Raw genomic sequence first — 18716 nt, forward strand, 5'->3', positions numbered from 1 at the left:
ATATGTACAAAAATAGGAGGGCACTAGAATTAAAAGGGACTGGGAAAGGCTTCTTGTAGAAGATAGGATTTTAGCTAAGACTTGAAGAAAGCCAGGGAAGCCAAGACGTGGAGATGAGAAGGGAGAGCATTCCAAGTATGAAGGAGAACCAATGCTAATGGTGGAGAAATGAGGTGTTGTTCATGGAACAGCAAGGAAGCCCATAAATTAGCTGCTAAGTTCCTTAATAGGATGATTTTTGTTTTTTGTCTTGGTATCTTAAAAGTCTAACACAATGGGTTGCACAGAAGTGGGAGTTTAATAAAAGTCTGTTGAGCAAACATGCATACAAAATGTAGCTTGATATTCCTAATAAAGAAAAAAGGGAAAGGAATGTAAGAATGCGCCTCAATTCTCCAGGTTATTAGAGAGAGTAAAGTGTTTCTTGAGAACAGAAGTAGTATTTCAAGGAAAACAAAGAAAAAACATAAGAAGCAAAGGGTAATTCTGACTTGGATGACAAAGCTGGAATTTGGAAGAATATGACAACAAGGAAGAAGGGAAAGAACTAATGAACACTCGGAGGTAACAGGCAAGAGGCTGACAGGGTAGGGTAGGGGTGGGGAAAGGGAAAGGCAATTTGAACCTTCTGGTGTTTACTAGAATTTAAGTTCCTAGAGGGCAGAGACTGTTTTACGGTCTGGTCTTCCTCTCCTCAGCACTTAGCACTGTGCCTGGAACCTGGTAGGTATTTAATCAATAAATGCTTGTTGACTAATGCAATTTCACAGGTAATGCAGAAGGAGCGGTCATCTAAGAAGGGTCGGAGAAAGACAAGAATCAGTGACAATTAGGGAGACTCCCTGTTGAGGGGTAATATCAATTTGTCAATTTGTTATCCAGAGTGGAAAACACTGCTGTTTTCCCAGGTCGTGTATTCAGAAAGCCATGAGCAAATATCCTGAAATTTGTCACAACTGCCCCTTCTGCTACAGAGATTGTCAGAAACACTCCTACCCTCACCCTAAGGAGCAGCAAAACTGATTTTACCTCACCACACTTAATACTGCCCCCTCCCCCAGCTGCTGTGCTTAAAACATGTTGCCTTTTGATAAGGCTCCAGCCTAAGGCTGCAGAAATTCTGCCCAGAACATGTTTCTCAGTCCTTAACTCGGAAAAAAGTGGCTGATGCTCATTTAGCCCAAAGGGGAAAAGGAAAGGAAGGGAGCTCAGGGGAAAATTGGGGTCAAATCCTAGAATGGGTGGTTGTACTGAACCTAAAGAAAAGGGAGTCAAAACTGTTAGAATCCCCATGCCAAGACCATCCCTCCTCTCTTTTAACTACTAGGAGACAGCCTGTTTTCCAGAGCTAAGGCCCAGCAAGCAAGCTGCGTCCTGAGCTTGGCATGACAACAATCTTTTGTGCTCACCCTCTGGATGAACTCTGCTGCAAAATCACAAAATTATTTCACACCAGCCCCAGATGGTCCCTGAACTCAGACAAGCACCTGCAGGTGCCATATTCTGGTCATGAAGCCCTGTTATGACTCAATCTTGTCTCATCATTGCTGTTACCCCTTCAACTGTCATGGCTGCAGCTCACTAAATGCTTCTTTGTCTAGCTAATATTATATATATATCAAGGCTTGACCCAGTTGCAATGAGCCTCGTCCTAGAAGAGACCCCAGCATCTCTGTCTAGTTTCCCTCCTCCAACAGAATAAAGAAAGCTTTTTGCCTATAACTTTTATGAGTTCTTTGGTCATTTATTTTTAAGGGTTTGACAAAACCTTGAAATTAAAATAAAATTTCAAGTGATATTTTTTCTAAGTTTGTAGCAAATTTACTTCTAAAGGGGCTGAAACTCATCTGTCCTCGCAGAGGTGGGTTCAGGGCAGAGTTACAGGCTGATGAATGCTATGTTCCACAACGCTCGGAGTCTGAGACAGCCTTGCATACCAAGAACAAAGTGGATGGAGGATGGCCAGAAAATGAGTGACAGATGAAAGAATGTAAACAAAATGTGGAAACAGCAAGGATTTCAAGAAGAAAAACCTCAATAAAAGCCTAAAACACAAGAAGATAAATCAATTAATCCTAAACCAAAGGAAGACGAGCAGGACATCCTCAAACAGAATACAAAAGTCTCTTCAATAATTTAAGACAAAGAAAACTGTATCAAGCCTGATGAAATACAGAATTCTGTAGACAGCCAAAAGATCAAGCAACATCAAATAACTACAGAATGGTCAAAAAACATGACCCAAAGGTCTCAGGGATTAAAGATTTAAAAATCTTTAACAATACCAGAATTATAAATGCTATAAACTTAGAAACTTTGCATATGTAACTGCAAATCTTAAAAAGAGGAGGTTTTTGAAACGTGCAACCATTTTTACATGACTACCAAAGGAAAAGTCTAATAGAGGTAAATCAGGCTTCTACCAATCCACTGGTCTGAAAAAAGTGTTTTCCAGAAACTGTTGTATAATGAGAGGTGCCCTGTCTTGTTAAAATTTAGCATTTAAATTTCACAAAACTAAAGTGTTAAAGAAATTTAAATGAGCTTTCAAGTGGTTTTTTTCCCCTAAGTTTTCTTCTAAAGTTATTAAAACTTAAAACTGTACTAGGACTTTGGGGATGCCCTATTTGTCTGGAGGCTTAGGAAGTAGATCAAGATGATTTTAAATATGAAAATATGGAGGGAATAAAAAACCTGCCTACAGATATCTGCTATGCTGGGTGTCACAGAGAGCAGCAGCTATAACAAAGGAAGAATACTAGCAATAAAGAGGCTCAGTAATTCCCACAAAGCAAAGTCTAAAAGCAAGAGCCAGTGGGAAAAAAAAGTCTATGGCTTCATATGTCAGCAATAAACAGTGTTAACAAGAAATCTTAATTCGAGGTAAATGTGAAGCAAAGGGTATCAATTAGAAATAAGAGGGTGCTGAAGCAGAAATGATAAAAAACTTTGGAGGGATATTCCCCTCTGTCTTGGAATTTGGAAGAGAGAAAATCTGGGAAAGGACTGGGGTATACCCTAAACTTGAGGGAAAGAAATATCAAAGAAGCTAAAAGAAAGGATCAGTAGTATCTCATGGTGCCAGCCGGCCCAAAGAGGTGGACAGCTCATAATCATGTCAGTGCAAAAGATGATTCTGATGAGAAAGAGAAAGGGAAGTTATCCAATGAGACTGAAGTGAAAGGAAATGAAAGCCAACCTGGATTTTTAAAAGATATGTACTGAAAATGGAAACAAATGAACACAATAGGAAAACAACATAAATGTGTGGCTTGGCTCTGGCAGAGTAACTTAGAGTGCTCGTGGGGATGAGTGATGACTTCAATGAGGGGGGTGATTAATGGAGGATAATGAGCAGGAAGAACCATGTGCTTTTGTTTATTACTCTGTCAAGTACAATTATTTTTAGTTTGCAAAGGCCAGAACTTAAGTAGTTAACAGGGAGCTACAAACCCAAATAAGGAGATAATAGGGAGAATTTAGAGGACTTTCATAAATTCAAATCACTAAGTCCAGACAAACTACATTCAAGCGTAGCAAAAATCTGTCAGGTTATCATTGCTGAGTTGCTATGAGGGATATCAGAAAGATCATAGAGAATAAGAGAGAAGCCATCAGACTGGAGAATGAACTTCAAATTCAAAAATGTATTACTGAAGGGCCAGTTTGTGAACATTTCAAAGGGAAGTTGCAATAACACAGGCAGCATAGATTCATCAAGAAAAAAATCTTGTCAATCTAACCTTACTCCCTCATTTTTTAGGGGCAACAATAAACTACGTTAGATGATTGACTTAGTTTTCTTAGGTTTCAGCCACATAATCTGACAAAGTCTCTCATATTTTATGGACAAGGTAGAGGCTAGGCGATAGTGTAGTTAAATGGACATGCAACTAGGTAAATCTGACCAGCCCTAAAAAACAGTCAGTAGTCTCAGAGCTGTCTCAGCCCTGTGTTTTTTGCCATTTAAAACCACTGACTTAAAAGAAGTCTTGAATGGCCTGCAAACCAAATTTTCAGGTTACCAAACTAGAAAAGATTGTTAACATATCAAACAGAATAAGGATTCCTACTAGGTTAAAAAAAAAAACAACAACCAAGTTTACAAATATAATATGGGAAGAATAGAGGCCAAACAACAGTTTGCACGATTTTAATGGAAAACAAACTTAATATAAGTTGGTTTACAAAGGAAACCAATTACAATAGCTATCAATATATTAAAAAAAAAAGTTCATGCAAAACAGGAAAATGATAAATGTTGGAGAAGATGTGGGGGAGTTAGAACACTAATTCATTGCTGGTGGAGCTGTGAGCTGATCCAACCATTCTGGAGAGCGGTTTGGAACCATGCCCAAAGGGCTACAAAAATGTGCATACCCTTTGACCCAGCAATACTGCTTATAGGACTGTATCCCCAAGAGATCATAAAAATGGGAAAAGGACCCACATGTACAAAAATATTTAGAGCAGCTCTTTTTGTGGTGGCCAAGAACTGGAAATCAAGGGGATGCCCATCAACTGGGGAATGGCTGAACAAGTTGTGGTATATGAATGTAATGGAATACTACTGTGTTATAAGAAATGACGAACAGGCAGACTTCAGAAAACCTGGACTTATATGAACTGATGCTGAGTGAAATGAGCAGAACCAGGAGAATAGTAACAGCCACAGTGTATGAGGACTGTTTATAATAAGATTTAGCCCTTTACAGCAATGCAAGGACCTAAAACATTGCCAAACGCCTCTTGATGCAAAATGCCATCTACATCCAGAGAAAGAACTATAGAGTTGGATTACAGAGTAAAGCACTCTTTTTACTTTTGTTTTTCTCATGGTTTCTCCCACTTGTTTTAATTCTTCTGTGCAATATAACTAATGTGAAAATGTGTTTAATAAGAACATATGTGTACAGCGCATGTAAGATTGCATGCCATCTTGGGGAGGGAGGGGGAGAAAATTTAAAACTTATAGAAGTGATTGTTGAACACTGAAATCAAACATTAATAAATTTGGAGAAAAAAAGTTCATGAACCTCAGGTTAAGAACTCTTGGGTTTAGAGTAATTAATATGCATGCTCTACTTTAGGAAAGAGACTGATAAATGGAAGAGCATTCAGAGGAGGATAACCAGGATAGTGTGAGGCCTATGGCCCATGCAATATGAGGATTGATGAAGGAACTCCAGGGATGTGCAGATGAGAGAAGAGAAAGCTTGGACACAGACATGATAATTGTTTTTAAGGATCTGAATCAATGTCACGAGGAAAAAAGATTAGATTTGTCCTGCCTGGCACCAGAAAAATAGAACTAAGAATAAAGAAAGAAATTTAGAGAGGCAGATTTAGGCTCACTGTAAGGATAAAAACTTTTTAATAAACAGAGCTACTCAAAAGTTTAATGGATTTCTTCAGAAAGTGAGGGACAGTGGACCCTGCTCAACAACAGGTCTTCAAGCAAAGGATGGATGTTCATGTATCTGGGATGTTGTAGAGGTGTTTTCTATTCATGTACAGATTAGACTAGATGGCCTTTGAGGTTACTTTTGTCTCAAATCAGATTCTGTGAACTCCTGCAGTAATTTTAAAAAAATCAATTTTATCTTATTTTCAGTTCCAAATTCTCACTTTTCCTCCTCCCTCTGCTCTATCCATTAAGAAGAAAACCAAAACCCACTGAAAATATATATAGTCAGGCAAAATAAATTCCTGCATCAGTCCTATTCAGAAAAAACAAAGAAAACAAAGGAATAGAAAAAAAAATATGCTTAAATCAGCTCTCTCATAGGGAGGTGAATAACATGTTTCATCCTGAATACTTTGCAATTGTGATAGATCTCTGATGGGGCAGCTAGGTGGCACCGTGCACAGAGTGCCAACCTTGGAGTCAGGAAAACTCATCTTCCTGATTTCAAACCTGGCCTCAGACACTTACTAGCCTTTGACCCTGGGCAAGTCACTTCACCCTGTTTGCCTCAGTTTCTTCATCTGTAAAATGAACTGGGGAAAGCAATGGCAAATCATTCTGTATCTCTGCCAAGAAAATCCCAAGTAGGGTCATGAAGAGTCAGACACAATTGAAACAACAAGAAGCTACTTCTTTCACTATTGCAGATCAGCAGATTTTCTATTATAGTTTTAGAATTCCTTCAGTGCTGACAAATTAGTGGTCATAAAGTCCAGAAGAATCAGAGGTAGAAGTCTGTCCCTCAAACTGTCTAGTAAACTCCTTAAACCAGAAGGAGATTAACAAAATACACACTGAATGAAAATCACTTCTATTCAAAATCACTGAGAGCTCATTTTTGGTTCAATTCAGATTTGATTGCCTTGCATGCGGCAGGAACTTAAAAGGTGTTTCTAATGAACTACTTTTATACTTCTATTTGGATTTGTCAATAACATTCTTACTCAATGACTACAAGTTTTCTGTTGCTGCAAATTTGAGAATAAATAAGTTCATATTTTATAATTTGAATAAATTGAATATAATTTGAATAAATCAGTTTATATTTTATAAGTAAAAAATAATATTCTAACTCAAGTTAGGTTTCTCCAAATGTTGTGATTTTCTGTTCTTATTTTACTCTTTTGCTTTTTAGGATCTTTAATTTATTCTTATAATCTTAATTTTGCCTAATTCTTTATCACTATCCTTAGTCATCTTTTGATTTCTTATAACCTAAAATTGAAGCCAGTGTCCATCTTAATATCATAAGGACTACCTTCCTAACTCTGATTATGTACACTCAGAGCCTTGGAGGTATTATATTCTTTCTTTCTTTTCTGCATGCTAATGGTTACTTAATGTTGCCTGTTTCTTTTCTCCACAATACCAATGATAAATACCTTTGACCTACTCAATACTCAGAGAAGTGGATAAAAAGTCAACCTTAGTAATAAAGGTTTGGGTTCAAATCCTACAAATCCAAGATATATGGTGTAAAAGTATCCAAAGGGCTGAGTAAGTCACTTAGTCTTGGTGCTGCAGGCAACTTTGTAAGATTAAGTTGCAGAATGTGAGCCATTCTCGAGGGAGTGTCCTCACTGGAAGTTCTCCACACCAATGAAAACATAAGTTCAAACAAGCCCCTATCCCACTGGCCATATAAGGACTGAATTTTAATTACCTTCTCTTATATATACAGTCTATGAAGACAGGCCTCATGAAACCTTGACTTCGTAAGTTTCTAAGAAAATCAAGACTCCACCGTATTCATATTCTACAGAATCCAAGCAAACTGTGGATCATCAGCAAACATCAAATAACAAAAGAACAATGTTCAACAAATTGATGCCTGTGAAGTATATATATAAAACTGAGGTGGAAGACCCTGTGGTGACAGGACTGACATGCATGGTACTCTTTTAAGACCCTTGAAATTACCTTGTAAACCCTGCATTATGTCAGAACAACACATCTAATTCAGTCTGTACCTGAAAGAAATCTTGTCCATGACATCCCTGACAAGTGTTTATCCAAGCTTGACCTGAGTGGACAATGTTATAAACTGTTTCTCATGTTCTGTGGAATCATATGCTGAACCTTAAACAGCAATCTAGAGATCTATAAAAATTCATGGAGTAAGTTTGCAAAGACAAATCCTGGCAAAAGAGAACTGTCATAGAATGCTTGATCATCTGTAATGAGTAAGGGCCACGCCACTTTGCTGCCTGACCAGATCTCCTGCTAACTGAACAAAACGGAGGATCCTTGATGCCAAAAGAGTAAGGAGCAAAGTCACAAAACCATTTTTAAATCCAGAAAAGCAACATATCATTAGATAATCGTTTATTTTTGCATTGTAATACTGTTGTTGCAATTACTTGCATTATAATTTCTAGACGCTACCAAAACAAACAAAAAGCCCAAGAAAGAAGCATATGCCACCTTGAATTTTTCCCTTAACATCAAGTCAATTTTAATGTAATTACTGGGATCAAAACACTACTTCTTGTCCTTTCCTAACTTTCTTTACATATCACTTTTGAGGGATATTGTTGAGGTGATACCTGATCAGGCATGAGTTGGACTAATAGTCTTTAAGGTCCTTTTCAATTCAACTCAATGTCATTATGATCACTTCGATCAAAACATCCAGATAAGCAGAACACTTTATCAAAAACGGAAGGAGAATATACCACTTAAATTTGTCTCTTAATATTAAGTCAATTTTGATGTTATTATCAGGGTCAAAATCCTTACTTCTTGTCATTTCTTCATTTCCTTTACATATTGTTTGTTTCAGCTGTTCAATTCTCAACTTACAGGACATTATTTTCCATCTCTGAAAAAATAACACATGATAAATATTTGAGAAGTTCAAGTTTTATGATGAATAAATGTCATATGACCAAAAATCTCTTTAATTTGGAAATGCCTCTTTCTAAAAAAAATTAAATATAACTTTCCCAAAATGAAGTAAAGTATACTCCCCAAAATGGAACAAATCTCAGCTGGTTGGAGTGTTTCTGGGAAGTGTTAAAATATCCCAGATCCTCTATTAAAGTCAAATAAGCTTTACTGCAGCTGAGCTGCCACCCTTTAAATCAAAAAGCTCCACATTCTTGTAGACATGGACAATTAGAGATTCATTAAAATATTCTTAAAAGGCAGTTCTGCACCCAAAAAAATCATCAAAAAATATTTTACACTTAAAAAAATAATCTGGTAACAATGAGTAATAGCAAAAATGTGAAATTTTGGCATAATCAATTTTACACTTTTAAAAAACAATTAATTGGTTACAAGGAGTTACAGCAAACAGATCCAACAATATAACACTAATACCTTCAAGTCTTCTCTGTTAAGGATAAAAAGATACTTTCTCTACTGAGGGCAGAGAAATATTTGAAAATGATTCAAAATAAATAAAGGCTTAAGAAGAAAATTTGTAATAAGCTATATTCAAGAAGTAATGTTGAAGTTTTTGTTTATGTTTTCCTTTTTTACTAAATATTCAAATATATAAGAAAAACATCTGGTGATAAACATAGATGACTCCCTTATAGAAAAATTAAGTATTTGGGCTCCAACCTGATTTTAAAAAAGAAATCTTACATTTAAAGAATCATAAAAAAATTACAAAATTTTTATTTTTCATTAAAATAAAATTTTTGTTAAAAATTTCTGTTAACTCACCAACTGATCTGTTATCCACTTTCCCTCCATAATGGCTTTAAGCACTCTATAAAGGAGAAAAACAAACCTTAAAAGTCAACTATGAAACAGTATTTCATCAATATAAAGTAGATTTTTTGAAAAGAATAACATTTTTTGCATATGGCTAATTTTCCCCTCAGTGCAGCCCAGAACATTGGAGAGATTCATGTAAATAAGATCTTCTTCTCCAGGCCAATTGTCCTCTACAGATCCTTTGCAATACCCAGCTCTCATCTCCCTCTTCCCCATCTGTCTCTTGTTAAAAGACCGTAAATTTCTGCTTTGTTCCATAAGAGTCACCACCTCCTGGAATTGCAGGTACTACTTCAACAGTAGTTTTAATTAAGTCAGCTGCTGCTACTTTCTAAGGAAACTGAAAAGCATCAGAAAGCAGGACAGAGATGCTTCTTCTTTTCTCAATCCCCAATATCTAAGGAAAAGTGCACAATGTTTCCCTGACGGAGCAGGCCTTCCATACGTCATGATTTGAGAGGCGAAGCTCCCTTGACCAAAAATCACTTCCCTTTGACCCTGCTACAGCATCTGAAATTCCCACATCACTCATTTGGCTTGACAGCATGCTGCTATGGAAATAGCCCTGGACTTAGCATCAGGGATCTGTGTTTGAGTCCTAGCAAAGTGACTTGATCTCTTTTGGCCTCAGTTTCCTCATCTGTAAAGTGAGGAAAATATTCTGCCTTGCTTACCTCAAAGGATCATGATGAGGATCAAATGAAATCATGTTTATATTTTGTAAATCCATAATGGCTATATGTATGTTATCACTGTTTTCATGGAATTAAGTCCAATTCCATATTACAGATAAGGAAAGTGAGGCACAAAAGAGGTTAAGTGGCTTGCCTAAAACCACTCTGGTGTTTCTCTTTGGGCCAGCAATCCTTCTCATTCTGATTATTTTTTAAATTAATGGGGCCATTCCTTGATTCACTTGTTAAAGAGGCCTAATCACTGAATGGGCATTGCCTTACTCGAAGTGAGCACTTGAAAAGACCTTAGCTTAAAAGGGCCAAGGTCTCCCACTGCATCCTGGGTCATCTCTAGTAGTCCTGATCAGTATCTGGCCACTGGACCAAGATGGCTCAGGAGGAGAAAGTGAGGCTAGTGACTTTGCACAGCCCTCCTTCACTCAAATCAAAGTTAGTTTCAAGTCATATCATCACTTCCCTGATGTCATGGTCCTCTTTGATAATGAAGGACAAACCACACAATCTTCTGTACTAATATTCTTTGATCTATGTCACCTTCTTCCCATTAATTTATTGAGCAGTTTCTGTATGTAAGGCATTGTGTCAGGTTCTCAGGGAGAGGTTATAAATAAGTATAAGGGATCACAATCCTCATCAAGGAGATTACAATCTAGTTGAGAACAGAAGGCATAAACAAATAAAAAGCTAATCATTTAACAAGTATTATAACAATAGACAGTGACAAGAATAAATTGGCCAATTTTCAACCTGGCATAATAGATAAAAAAAGCAGATATTGTCTTCTTCAAAGGATTATCCTGGGAAACTATTCCCATATTCTTGAGATGGTATCACTACTCAAAACAGTTCTGGAACTCCTTTTTTGGAATTGCGTTGAGAGTGCCTTCAGCAAATACATAATCTCTGGAATATGGCAAACTGCTGATAAAGGAAGACGATTTCTTTTTGGAGTCAAAAGTCATTCTAAGCCATATCTAGTGAAGACAACAAGTGATAATGTAACATGGGATCAAAATAAGGAATGGATATAAAATTGGCACTTCCTTATGAAGGAAATGTTGAGATCATAAATGACTGACAATTTCCTGAAGAGAGAGAAACAGTTTTCCGAATTCAGGAAACAGAGATCACTAGGCTGGAAGAATCTAGGAATGCTCCATGAAGAAACACTCAATGTAGTCCTTGAAGGATGAATAGGATTTGGACAGGTGGAATAGGGATAAAGAAGAATATCCTAAGTATGGGTAAAAATACGAGCCAAAGTCCAAAGATGAACAAATTGAAAAGATGTTTTAAGTCTCAGGGATTCTTAATGTTTTTTTGTGTAATGGATCCCTTTGACAAACTTGTCAAGCCTATGGATCTCTTCTTAGAATGGTGCTTTTAAACACATAAAATAAAATTTTGTTGTTCGGTCATTTCAGTCTTGTCCAAAAGTTTACTGGAGTGACTTGCCACTTCCTTCTCTAGATCATTTTACAGATATGGCAACTGAGAAAATAGGGTTAAATGACTTGCCCAGGGCCACACAGCAAGGAAGTGTCTGGGGCTGTATTTGAATTCAGGTCTTCTTGACTGCAGGCCTGGCAACTGATCTACTGTGCTACCTAGCGGCTGCATAAAATAAATATAATGCAAACCATTTATCTTGAAATACAGTTATAAAAGTATTATTAAAAACAAAACCAGGATCTCAGGTTAAGAACTCTTAGTAGACTAATTTCACTGAAGACAAGGATTCATGTAGGGAATTAGGTTGGATAAGGAGGGAAAAACAGACTGTGATGGCTAACTTTCTATAAGTGATGCAGCCACCACTAGCTTTTGCTTAATTTGTTTATTAATTACTCCCAAAGTTTTCATTCTGAGACCTGTTGCTGCAAATTTATCATTCTTTCTACTAGTACACTACCATAGATATGATCTCAAGATTTTCTAGCTGTCCAATCTTTCTCCAAGTCGAGTCTTTAGAGTCCCATATTTTGACACAACTCCCACACACCTTTGGGAAAGGGTAGGGAGAAAAGGTCTCCATCTATATTTTCCAGGACAACTACCACCACTACATTCAATATCATGTAACATATACAGACAAAAACAAGGTATTGGGCCAAATGGTTAATGAGTACTCTCTGCAAATAAACAACTTACTCTTTTCGGAATTCATCCTGCTTGCTTTTAAGATGACTTAACCTCTCCTTCTTGTCTACAAACCTGTGAGAAACAAAAACCAAACAATTTTTCTAGTTTATACATTTTCAAAGTTTATTAAGGTATGTGAATTGTTAAGAGCTAAATTTTTTACAATATGATCTACAAAGTACTACTATATCTCATGCTTATTTTAATAAGGGGTTCATTATTTTCCGTTCAAAAAAAGATATAAGTCCATGACAATTTTTAATTGCATTAGTTTCTATGGTAGGTAGGCACATCAAAATAAAAAATGTAAGCTAGATTGAATGAAGGTTTCCATTTTCTATTTCTATATCACATAGGTCATCCAAAAATTATTTTACATAAACAGCTTAATTACCAATAATAATAATAGTTCACATTTTTACAGTATTTTAAGTATAAGTTTGCAAAGCACTTGACATGTCTCATGTGATCCTGATGTACCAGTCTAAATAGACATAATGCTAAATTGAAGCCATACTTCTAAACTGAGTTCTCTTTGGAAAAAAAAAAAAATGTCAGAGGCTAAGAATCAATCACTGAACAGAATGTATTTAAGCTTTTTATAAAAGCTATATTTTAGGAAGAAATTTTATAGCACACACTGGGCCAAGATGGTAAATATGCTTTTTCCATGGAGACTATGCCTTGAAAATTTCAAAGTACTGTACAAATATCTGGTTCTATCAGTTTAGACAGTGCCTCTAAGCAGTTATCTAGCAAAAAGAATCAACAAGATTTTATATATCGCTATATCCAAATGATTTAAGCTATTGAATAAGCTACTGAAATCAGAATGATTTCAAGGCAGAAGATAAGGCATCTTAACCTCTCAAAATTAATTTTAAACTCTACGATTCTATGATTTGACTTGTGGCCAACATGACCATGTAGTCAACGTGGCCAACCTATGTGGCTCAAGCCTAAAACCACATAGTTTCCAGTTCTCCAAGATCTTAAAATACAGTTACGTTGAAAACGCAATCCACATCCAGAGAAAGAACTATGGGCTCTGAATGTAGATTGAAGCAAACTATTTTCTCTCTTTTTACTTTCTCATGGTTTTTCCCTTTTGTTCTGATTCTTCTTTCACAACATGACTAACGTGGAAATGTTTAATATGACTGCACATGTATAGACTGTATCAGATTACATGTCATCTGGGGGGGGGGGATTTAGAACTCAAAAATCCTATAAAAATGAATGCTGAAAAAGAAAATTTAAAAAAAGAATTACTTTACATTATTTCCTATGATGTCCTCCATATTCCACCCACACTGGCCCACGACTATTCCCTGAACTCTGTGCCTTCACACACAAACTTCATCCTCTCTTCTGCCTCTCAAGAAGCCTTCACTTCTTTCAAGGCTTAGTTCAGCCACGTTTCCCCACCCTTCTGTATTCTTGCTCTTCTCAAACAACCTTGTGTTCATTTCTTTGTGTACAAGCACCTCCACCTTGCTCAGGGACAGTTTTTTGTTTTTGCCTTTGTATCCCCAGTACCTTGCACAAATAAATGTTTGTTAGATTGAATTCCTGATAGACTGTCCCTTCATGATCCAAAGTGCCCTGCTTTTTGTTTTTGTACCCTGTTGTAACCCTACTGCAGCTTGCATTCCTCTGTTTTTTTTTGCTTGCACAACTCAGGTGTCCTCACCACTGAAAATAAACAGGGAACAACTCTCTGAAATAACAAATGCATTAATACTTACCCCAGATTAGTCAACAATGCAATACTCAATACCCAGGGGGTCATTCCTTAATGCCATGAGCTGATTATTGTAGGATTTGGAATTTTTGTTGATTCATCTTGTTATACGTCATATAAAAATGCCTGCACTTACAGTCACCACTCTGAATCACCTTAGGACAATTAGCCATAAACTTGCTGTTCCTGGCAATCTTCCAGTTGGTTAATCCAGCCCTAGTCTCAATCAACAAGAATATAGTAAGCAGTCTGAGCCAGACACTGTGCTAAATGTTGAATATTTATACAGCACTTTTTAAGGTTTGCAAAGCCCTTTACATGTTATCTCACTGCTAAGAATTGGAGTGTCCTGTTCAGGGGAACAACCAGGAGGCCAGTGTCCCTGAATCAAAGAGTACCTGTTGGGGGAGTAAGGTGTGAGAAAACTGGAAAAGCAGGAGGGGGCTAGGCTATGAAGGGCTTTGAAAGTCAAACCGAGCACCTGGTATCTGCCTCTGGTGGCAACAGGAAGCTGCTAGAGTTTACTGAGTAGAAGGGAGTGACATGAATGGACCTGTGCTTTAGGAAAATCACTGGAAAGACATTTGAGTCAAGTAGATCCACCAACAGACTACTGCAGAGGTCTGAGATGATGAAGGCCTGCACTACAGTGGTGGTAGTGTCAGAGTAGAGAAGGGGGCTTATTCAAGAGATGTTGCAAAGGTGAAACCAACAGGCCTTGGTAATAGTTTGGATATGACGGGTGAGAGATAGTGAGGAGTACCAGGATGTTTTCCAGTTTTTAAGCCTGAGGGACTGGGAAGATGATGTTGTCCTCAACAGAGATAGGGAAGGTAGAAAAGTAGGGGAGGATTTAGGGGAGAAAAATAATAGTGAGTTCTGGTTTGAACATAATGAGTTTAAGATGAGTTCAAGGCAATGCAGGTGTGGATGAAAGGTAGGGATTTTTAAGGGACTGCAGGCCAGGAAGTGAAAGGCCAAATTATAGCCAGATAAGAGGATTTCAGAATTCTTGCCCGTGGAAGAAATACATTTGTGGGTGATGGCAAGACTGAGAATATGAGCACCTTTGTATGTGTGTGTCTGAGGTGGGGTGCACGACTAGCTCATAGAAGAGAAGCAGGTTGAGGAACTGAATGGTTAGGGTATTTGAGGAAGAATCAATACATACACTGGAGTCTCCTAGGATGAGGGCAGCAATTGGGGAAGAGAGAAAAATTGTAAGCAAGGTATCAAACTCATTGAGGAAGGAAGGGGCATGACCTGAGGAGTCTGTAGACAACTGCTACAAGGATTTTGATTAGGTAGTAGATATGAATAGCATGAACCACAAAGGAAAAGGTTACTGAATGAAGGAGGAAGGGGAGAACTTGGGAGAAGCGATGGGAAGCAAGGGATATTCTAACTCCCCAGTCTCGATTAGTGAGCTGAGGAGAATGAGTACTGGAAAGGGTGGCCAGGGAGGCTATGTTATTGGGGCAAGTCAGATGGGAGAGGAATAGATTTAAGAGGAAGGAAAGTTTGTTGCCTATGGAACAGGTAAGGAAGAAATGGGGTGAGAAGGTTGAGGGGGATATGAATGAGGAATTGGATGGTAGGGGGTATAGAGTAGGGTTTGTGTTTCACACATAACATAAAGGAGGCACTGGAGTTTTTGGACTCCAGCCTCTAACAGGTTTACTCTTGATCTGGTCAGACAGGAATACAGCTGAGGAGGGGTTAATAATCTTAGTTTATTTTAGTCTAGTCTTCTCAGTGGGAGTTGCTGATGATGGGAGCACCAACTCCTACAGCATTCCCTAATCACCCTCCTCACAGGGTCAGCTAGAATATAGCAGGAGCTACAACTCCTACAAGATCCCTTAAGCCTCAATGGGGGACAGTAGAGGTAAATACAGACTCTCCCCTCTAAGCCATGATGGAAGCTGATCAAGGCACACACAGCATTATACTGTCATGTTCACCTATGGGTTCCCACTCACTGACTAGTGCCCTCTTGCTTTATAGGGCAACAGACAAAGAAGGCATATTGCCAGCAACAGCCTCACTGGTTAACTTTAGCAATTCAGTGCAAGAGTAGTAAGTATCACATTATGTCATCCCTATGTTTCACTTCAAAGTCTCAGGACTGCCAACCTCTATGATTCTAGGAATTACTGTCTAGGATCCTTGAGGCTATTCTGGGAGTTATTATCTGACACCTGGAAACTAGAGATTGCCACGGTCATGGATTCTGAGAAACTAAATTCTAAGAAAGAACAACAAAATCCTCCTTACATACAGTTTGGATAATGATCTAAAGGAGTTCAGAGTCACTGGGATGTGAAAGGTATGACCAAGACATCTTCAAGGGTCTACTCAAAAGCACCCTGAAAGGACAGGTACAGCAGGAGATGGGAATCCTGAAGTTAAAGGGAGGGTTATTTTAATTTGTACCAGAGGCTTTCCATATACCAGCTGGGAGATTGGGATTGACTGCAAGAGGCAGAAGATGCTCTGTGCTGGTATAGATGGGAGTAGTTGCTCTGGGGAGGAAGCAGTCTTTCCTCAGAAAACATGTGCTGTGCCCAGCAGGAGATGGAAGGCTCAGGTCACTGGGTACTAGTATATCCGTGGTTTGAGGTGTTTTCACTTGAGGTTGACTATGAGGTAGCAGCAGGAAGTGGTAAACGTTCCAGTGGGAAGACACCTGGCCTGGCAAATTCAACGTGTTTAAAATTGAACTCATTATCTTTTTCCCAAAACCCATACTTCTTCAGAACTTTTCTATTACTGACAAGGTTACCACCCAAGTTTATAATCTTGGTGTAATCCTCAACTCCACTCTTACCCCACATATCCCATCAGTTTCCAAATCTTCTCATTTCCACCTCTATCACAGCTCTTGGATCCAATTCATTCCCCTTTTCTTTACTCATATAACCACCCCTGTATTTCAAGCCCTCAACACCTTTTACTTGTTTGTAAAAGCTGTTTTTACAACCTGACCCCCGCTTACCTTTCCAACCATATTACACATATGACAGCCCCTTAGGTACACTTGACTCCAGCCTAACTGGCCCTCTTACTATTCCTCACACATTACAGTCTTCTATCCTGCTGCCATACTTTTGTATTTGCTGTCCTACATTCCTAGAATGCACTCTCCCTCCCCATTTTTACCTTTTAGAATACCCAGTTTCTTTTAAGGCCTTTCAAGGCCTTAAATGTCACCTTCTCCATGAAGCCTTTTCTGATCCCTTCCTAGTGCTTCTCCTCAAAACCACTTTGCATCTACTTGTATAGATCTACATAGAAGTGAGTTGTGTCCCCCAGCTATAGTGAAAGCTTCTAAAGGGCAAGGATATTTCAGTTTGGTCACTGCATCCCCAGGGCCCCAGGAAAGCACCAGGCAAAAAGCAGTGTGCTTGATTAGTGCTTGACTTGGCAGATCTCAAAACTTGCTAATCCTAGGATAACTCCATGAGTTCCTAGCTGTTTCGTGGACAAGACACTGCATCTCTGCCTCCTGGTGTTTCTCTGGTTGTTCCCACCCCACCCCCCGCCTTGCTCCATACCTGAACACTCTTCCTCCCCCTCTCCAACTACTGACCTCTCTGGCTTCCTTTTAAGTCCCCAATAAAATCTTACCTTCTCCAGGAAGCCTTCCTTAATTGCTTTTAATTCCAGTGCTTTCTCTTTTAAAATCATTTCCTCCTTATCCTGTGTATAGTTTGCTTTATATGTTTGTCTGCATGTTGTTTTCCCCATTACATGATAAGATACTCGAGGGCAGGGGCTGTCTTTTGCCTCTTTTTGCTTAGTGCAGTGTTTGGCAAGCAGCAGGTGCTCAATAAATGTTTAATGGATAATTGTGGCAATATTTTCCTTAGCTCAAACCTTGACATTTGAAACATACTGGCAAGACCCATAATATTGATTCCTTTTCTAGTCATACATGTTGATAACATCTTTTACACTGATTCTTCCGAATTCAGCTTTGACTGGATACTACAACATAATTAAATCTGCCATGCTTTTATGCACTGCTTTCTGAGTCACTGTCTTCAACTCTGATTCTTCTAAGAATGCAGTATTCCATCATATACAGCTATATAATACTGATGCAGTTTAGGGGTGCAATGCCATGATTTAGGGGTGATGGGACCCCCAAAATGTCAGGGTATAGGGTGGCATCCCTGGAATGAATTCACAAACCCAATCTTCCAGTCAAGTGGCAAAGTTTATTGTGATGCCGACAAGCCAGGCGAAGTTCCTTAGGGAACTTGAAACTTAGTGGGAATGGTGCTGAAGCTTATATGGAAAAGGCACAGAAGCTTAAAGGAGACCCCAGCTTAGGGGTGGGGGTGGGGCAGCTCTTTAAGGGAGACAGCTGATCCTTAAGAAAGCCCTGCCCCCCTAGGAGAGGCCCCTCCCCACCAAGGGAGATGGTCACTTCAGACAGATGGCTCCTTAAGGGAGACACCCACTAACCAGGAGAAGCGAGGGATTCTTATCCCTGCCATGGTCAGGGAGATGAGGTAACCAAGGACACGTAGGAAAGGGGGTAGGGTAAGTCAGAGTTTCAAGTATATCTAGGCACATCATTACTCCACTGTTCAGCCCAGGGCAGAGCAGAGGGGACGAAATCAGTTTTGTTTGAATATCACTTGTCTCCAAAAGTGGCTTTAAGTGGCACATGATATAATGGGCTTCTCCTGGATCAATCTATTTGAATCTCATCAATACAAACAACAGAATGCTGGTGTTAATAAAACAGGAGAGAAGCTGAGCTAAGATGGCTGAGTGGCAGCTGGAATAAGTCCAGAAAGTTCACCCCCCCACCCCACCCTACACCTAGAAAATGTATCAGACAGAATCCTGATGGTAAAAAAGTCACAGTGAGTCATTTTTCCAGCTCAGCATAGCATAGGGGAAACAGAGATGTTTGTACATTATG

General features: G+C 38.6%; 1 protein-coding gene across 2 annotated transcripts in view; it reads right to left on the reverse strand.

Moving 5' to 3' along the window:
* ATG14 (autophagy related 14) overlaps nt 1-18716 on the reverse strand; it is a 61186-nt gene that overhangs the window by 18325 nt on the left and 24145 nt on the right. Inside the window, exons 2-4 of one of the 2 annotated variants that reach the window (XM_072629288.1) lie at nt 12043-12105; nt 9143-9188; nt 8207-8288 (exon numbers count right to left, since the gene is read on the reverse strand). In XM_072629288.1, coding sequence (XP_072485389.1) covers nt 8207-8288; nt 9143-9188; nt 12043-12105 — 191 coding nt within the window. The remainder of the gene's footprint in view (nt 1-8206; nt 8289-9142; nt 9189-12042; nt 12106-18716) is intronic. The other variant, XM_072629287.1, reaches the window with a different exon arrangement.

The sequence above is a fragment of the Notamacropus eugenii genome, chromosome 1 (genome assembly GCF_028372415.1).
Source record: "Notamacropus eugenii isolate mMacEug1 chromosome 1, mMacEug1.pri_v2, whole genome shotgun sequence".
Classification (NCBI taxonomy): Eukaryota; Metazoa; Chordata; class Mammalia; order Diprotodontia; family Macropodidae; genus Notamacropus; species Notamacropus eugenii.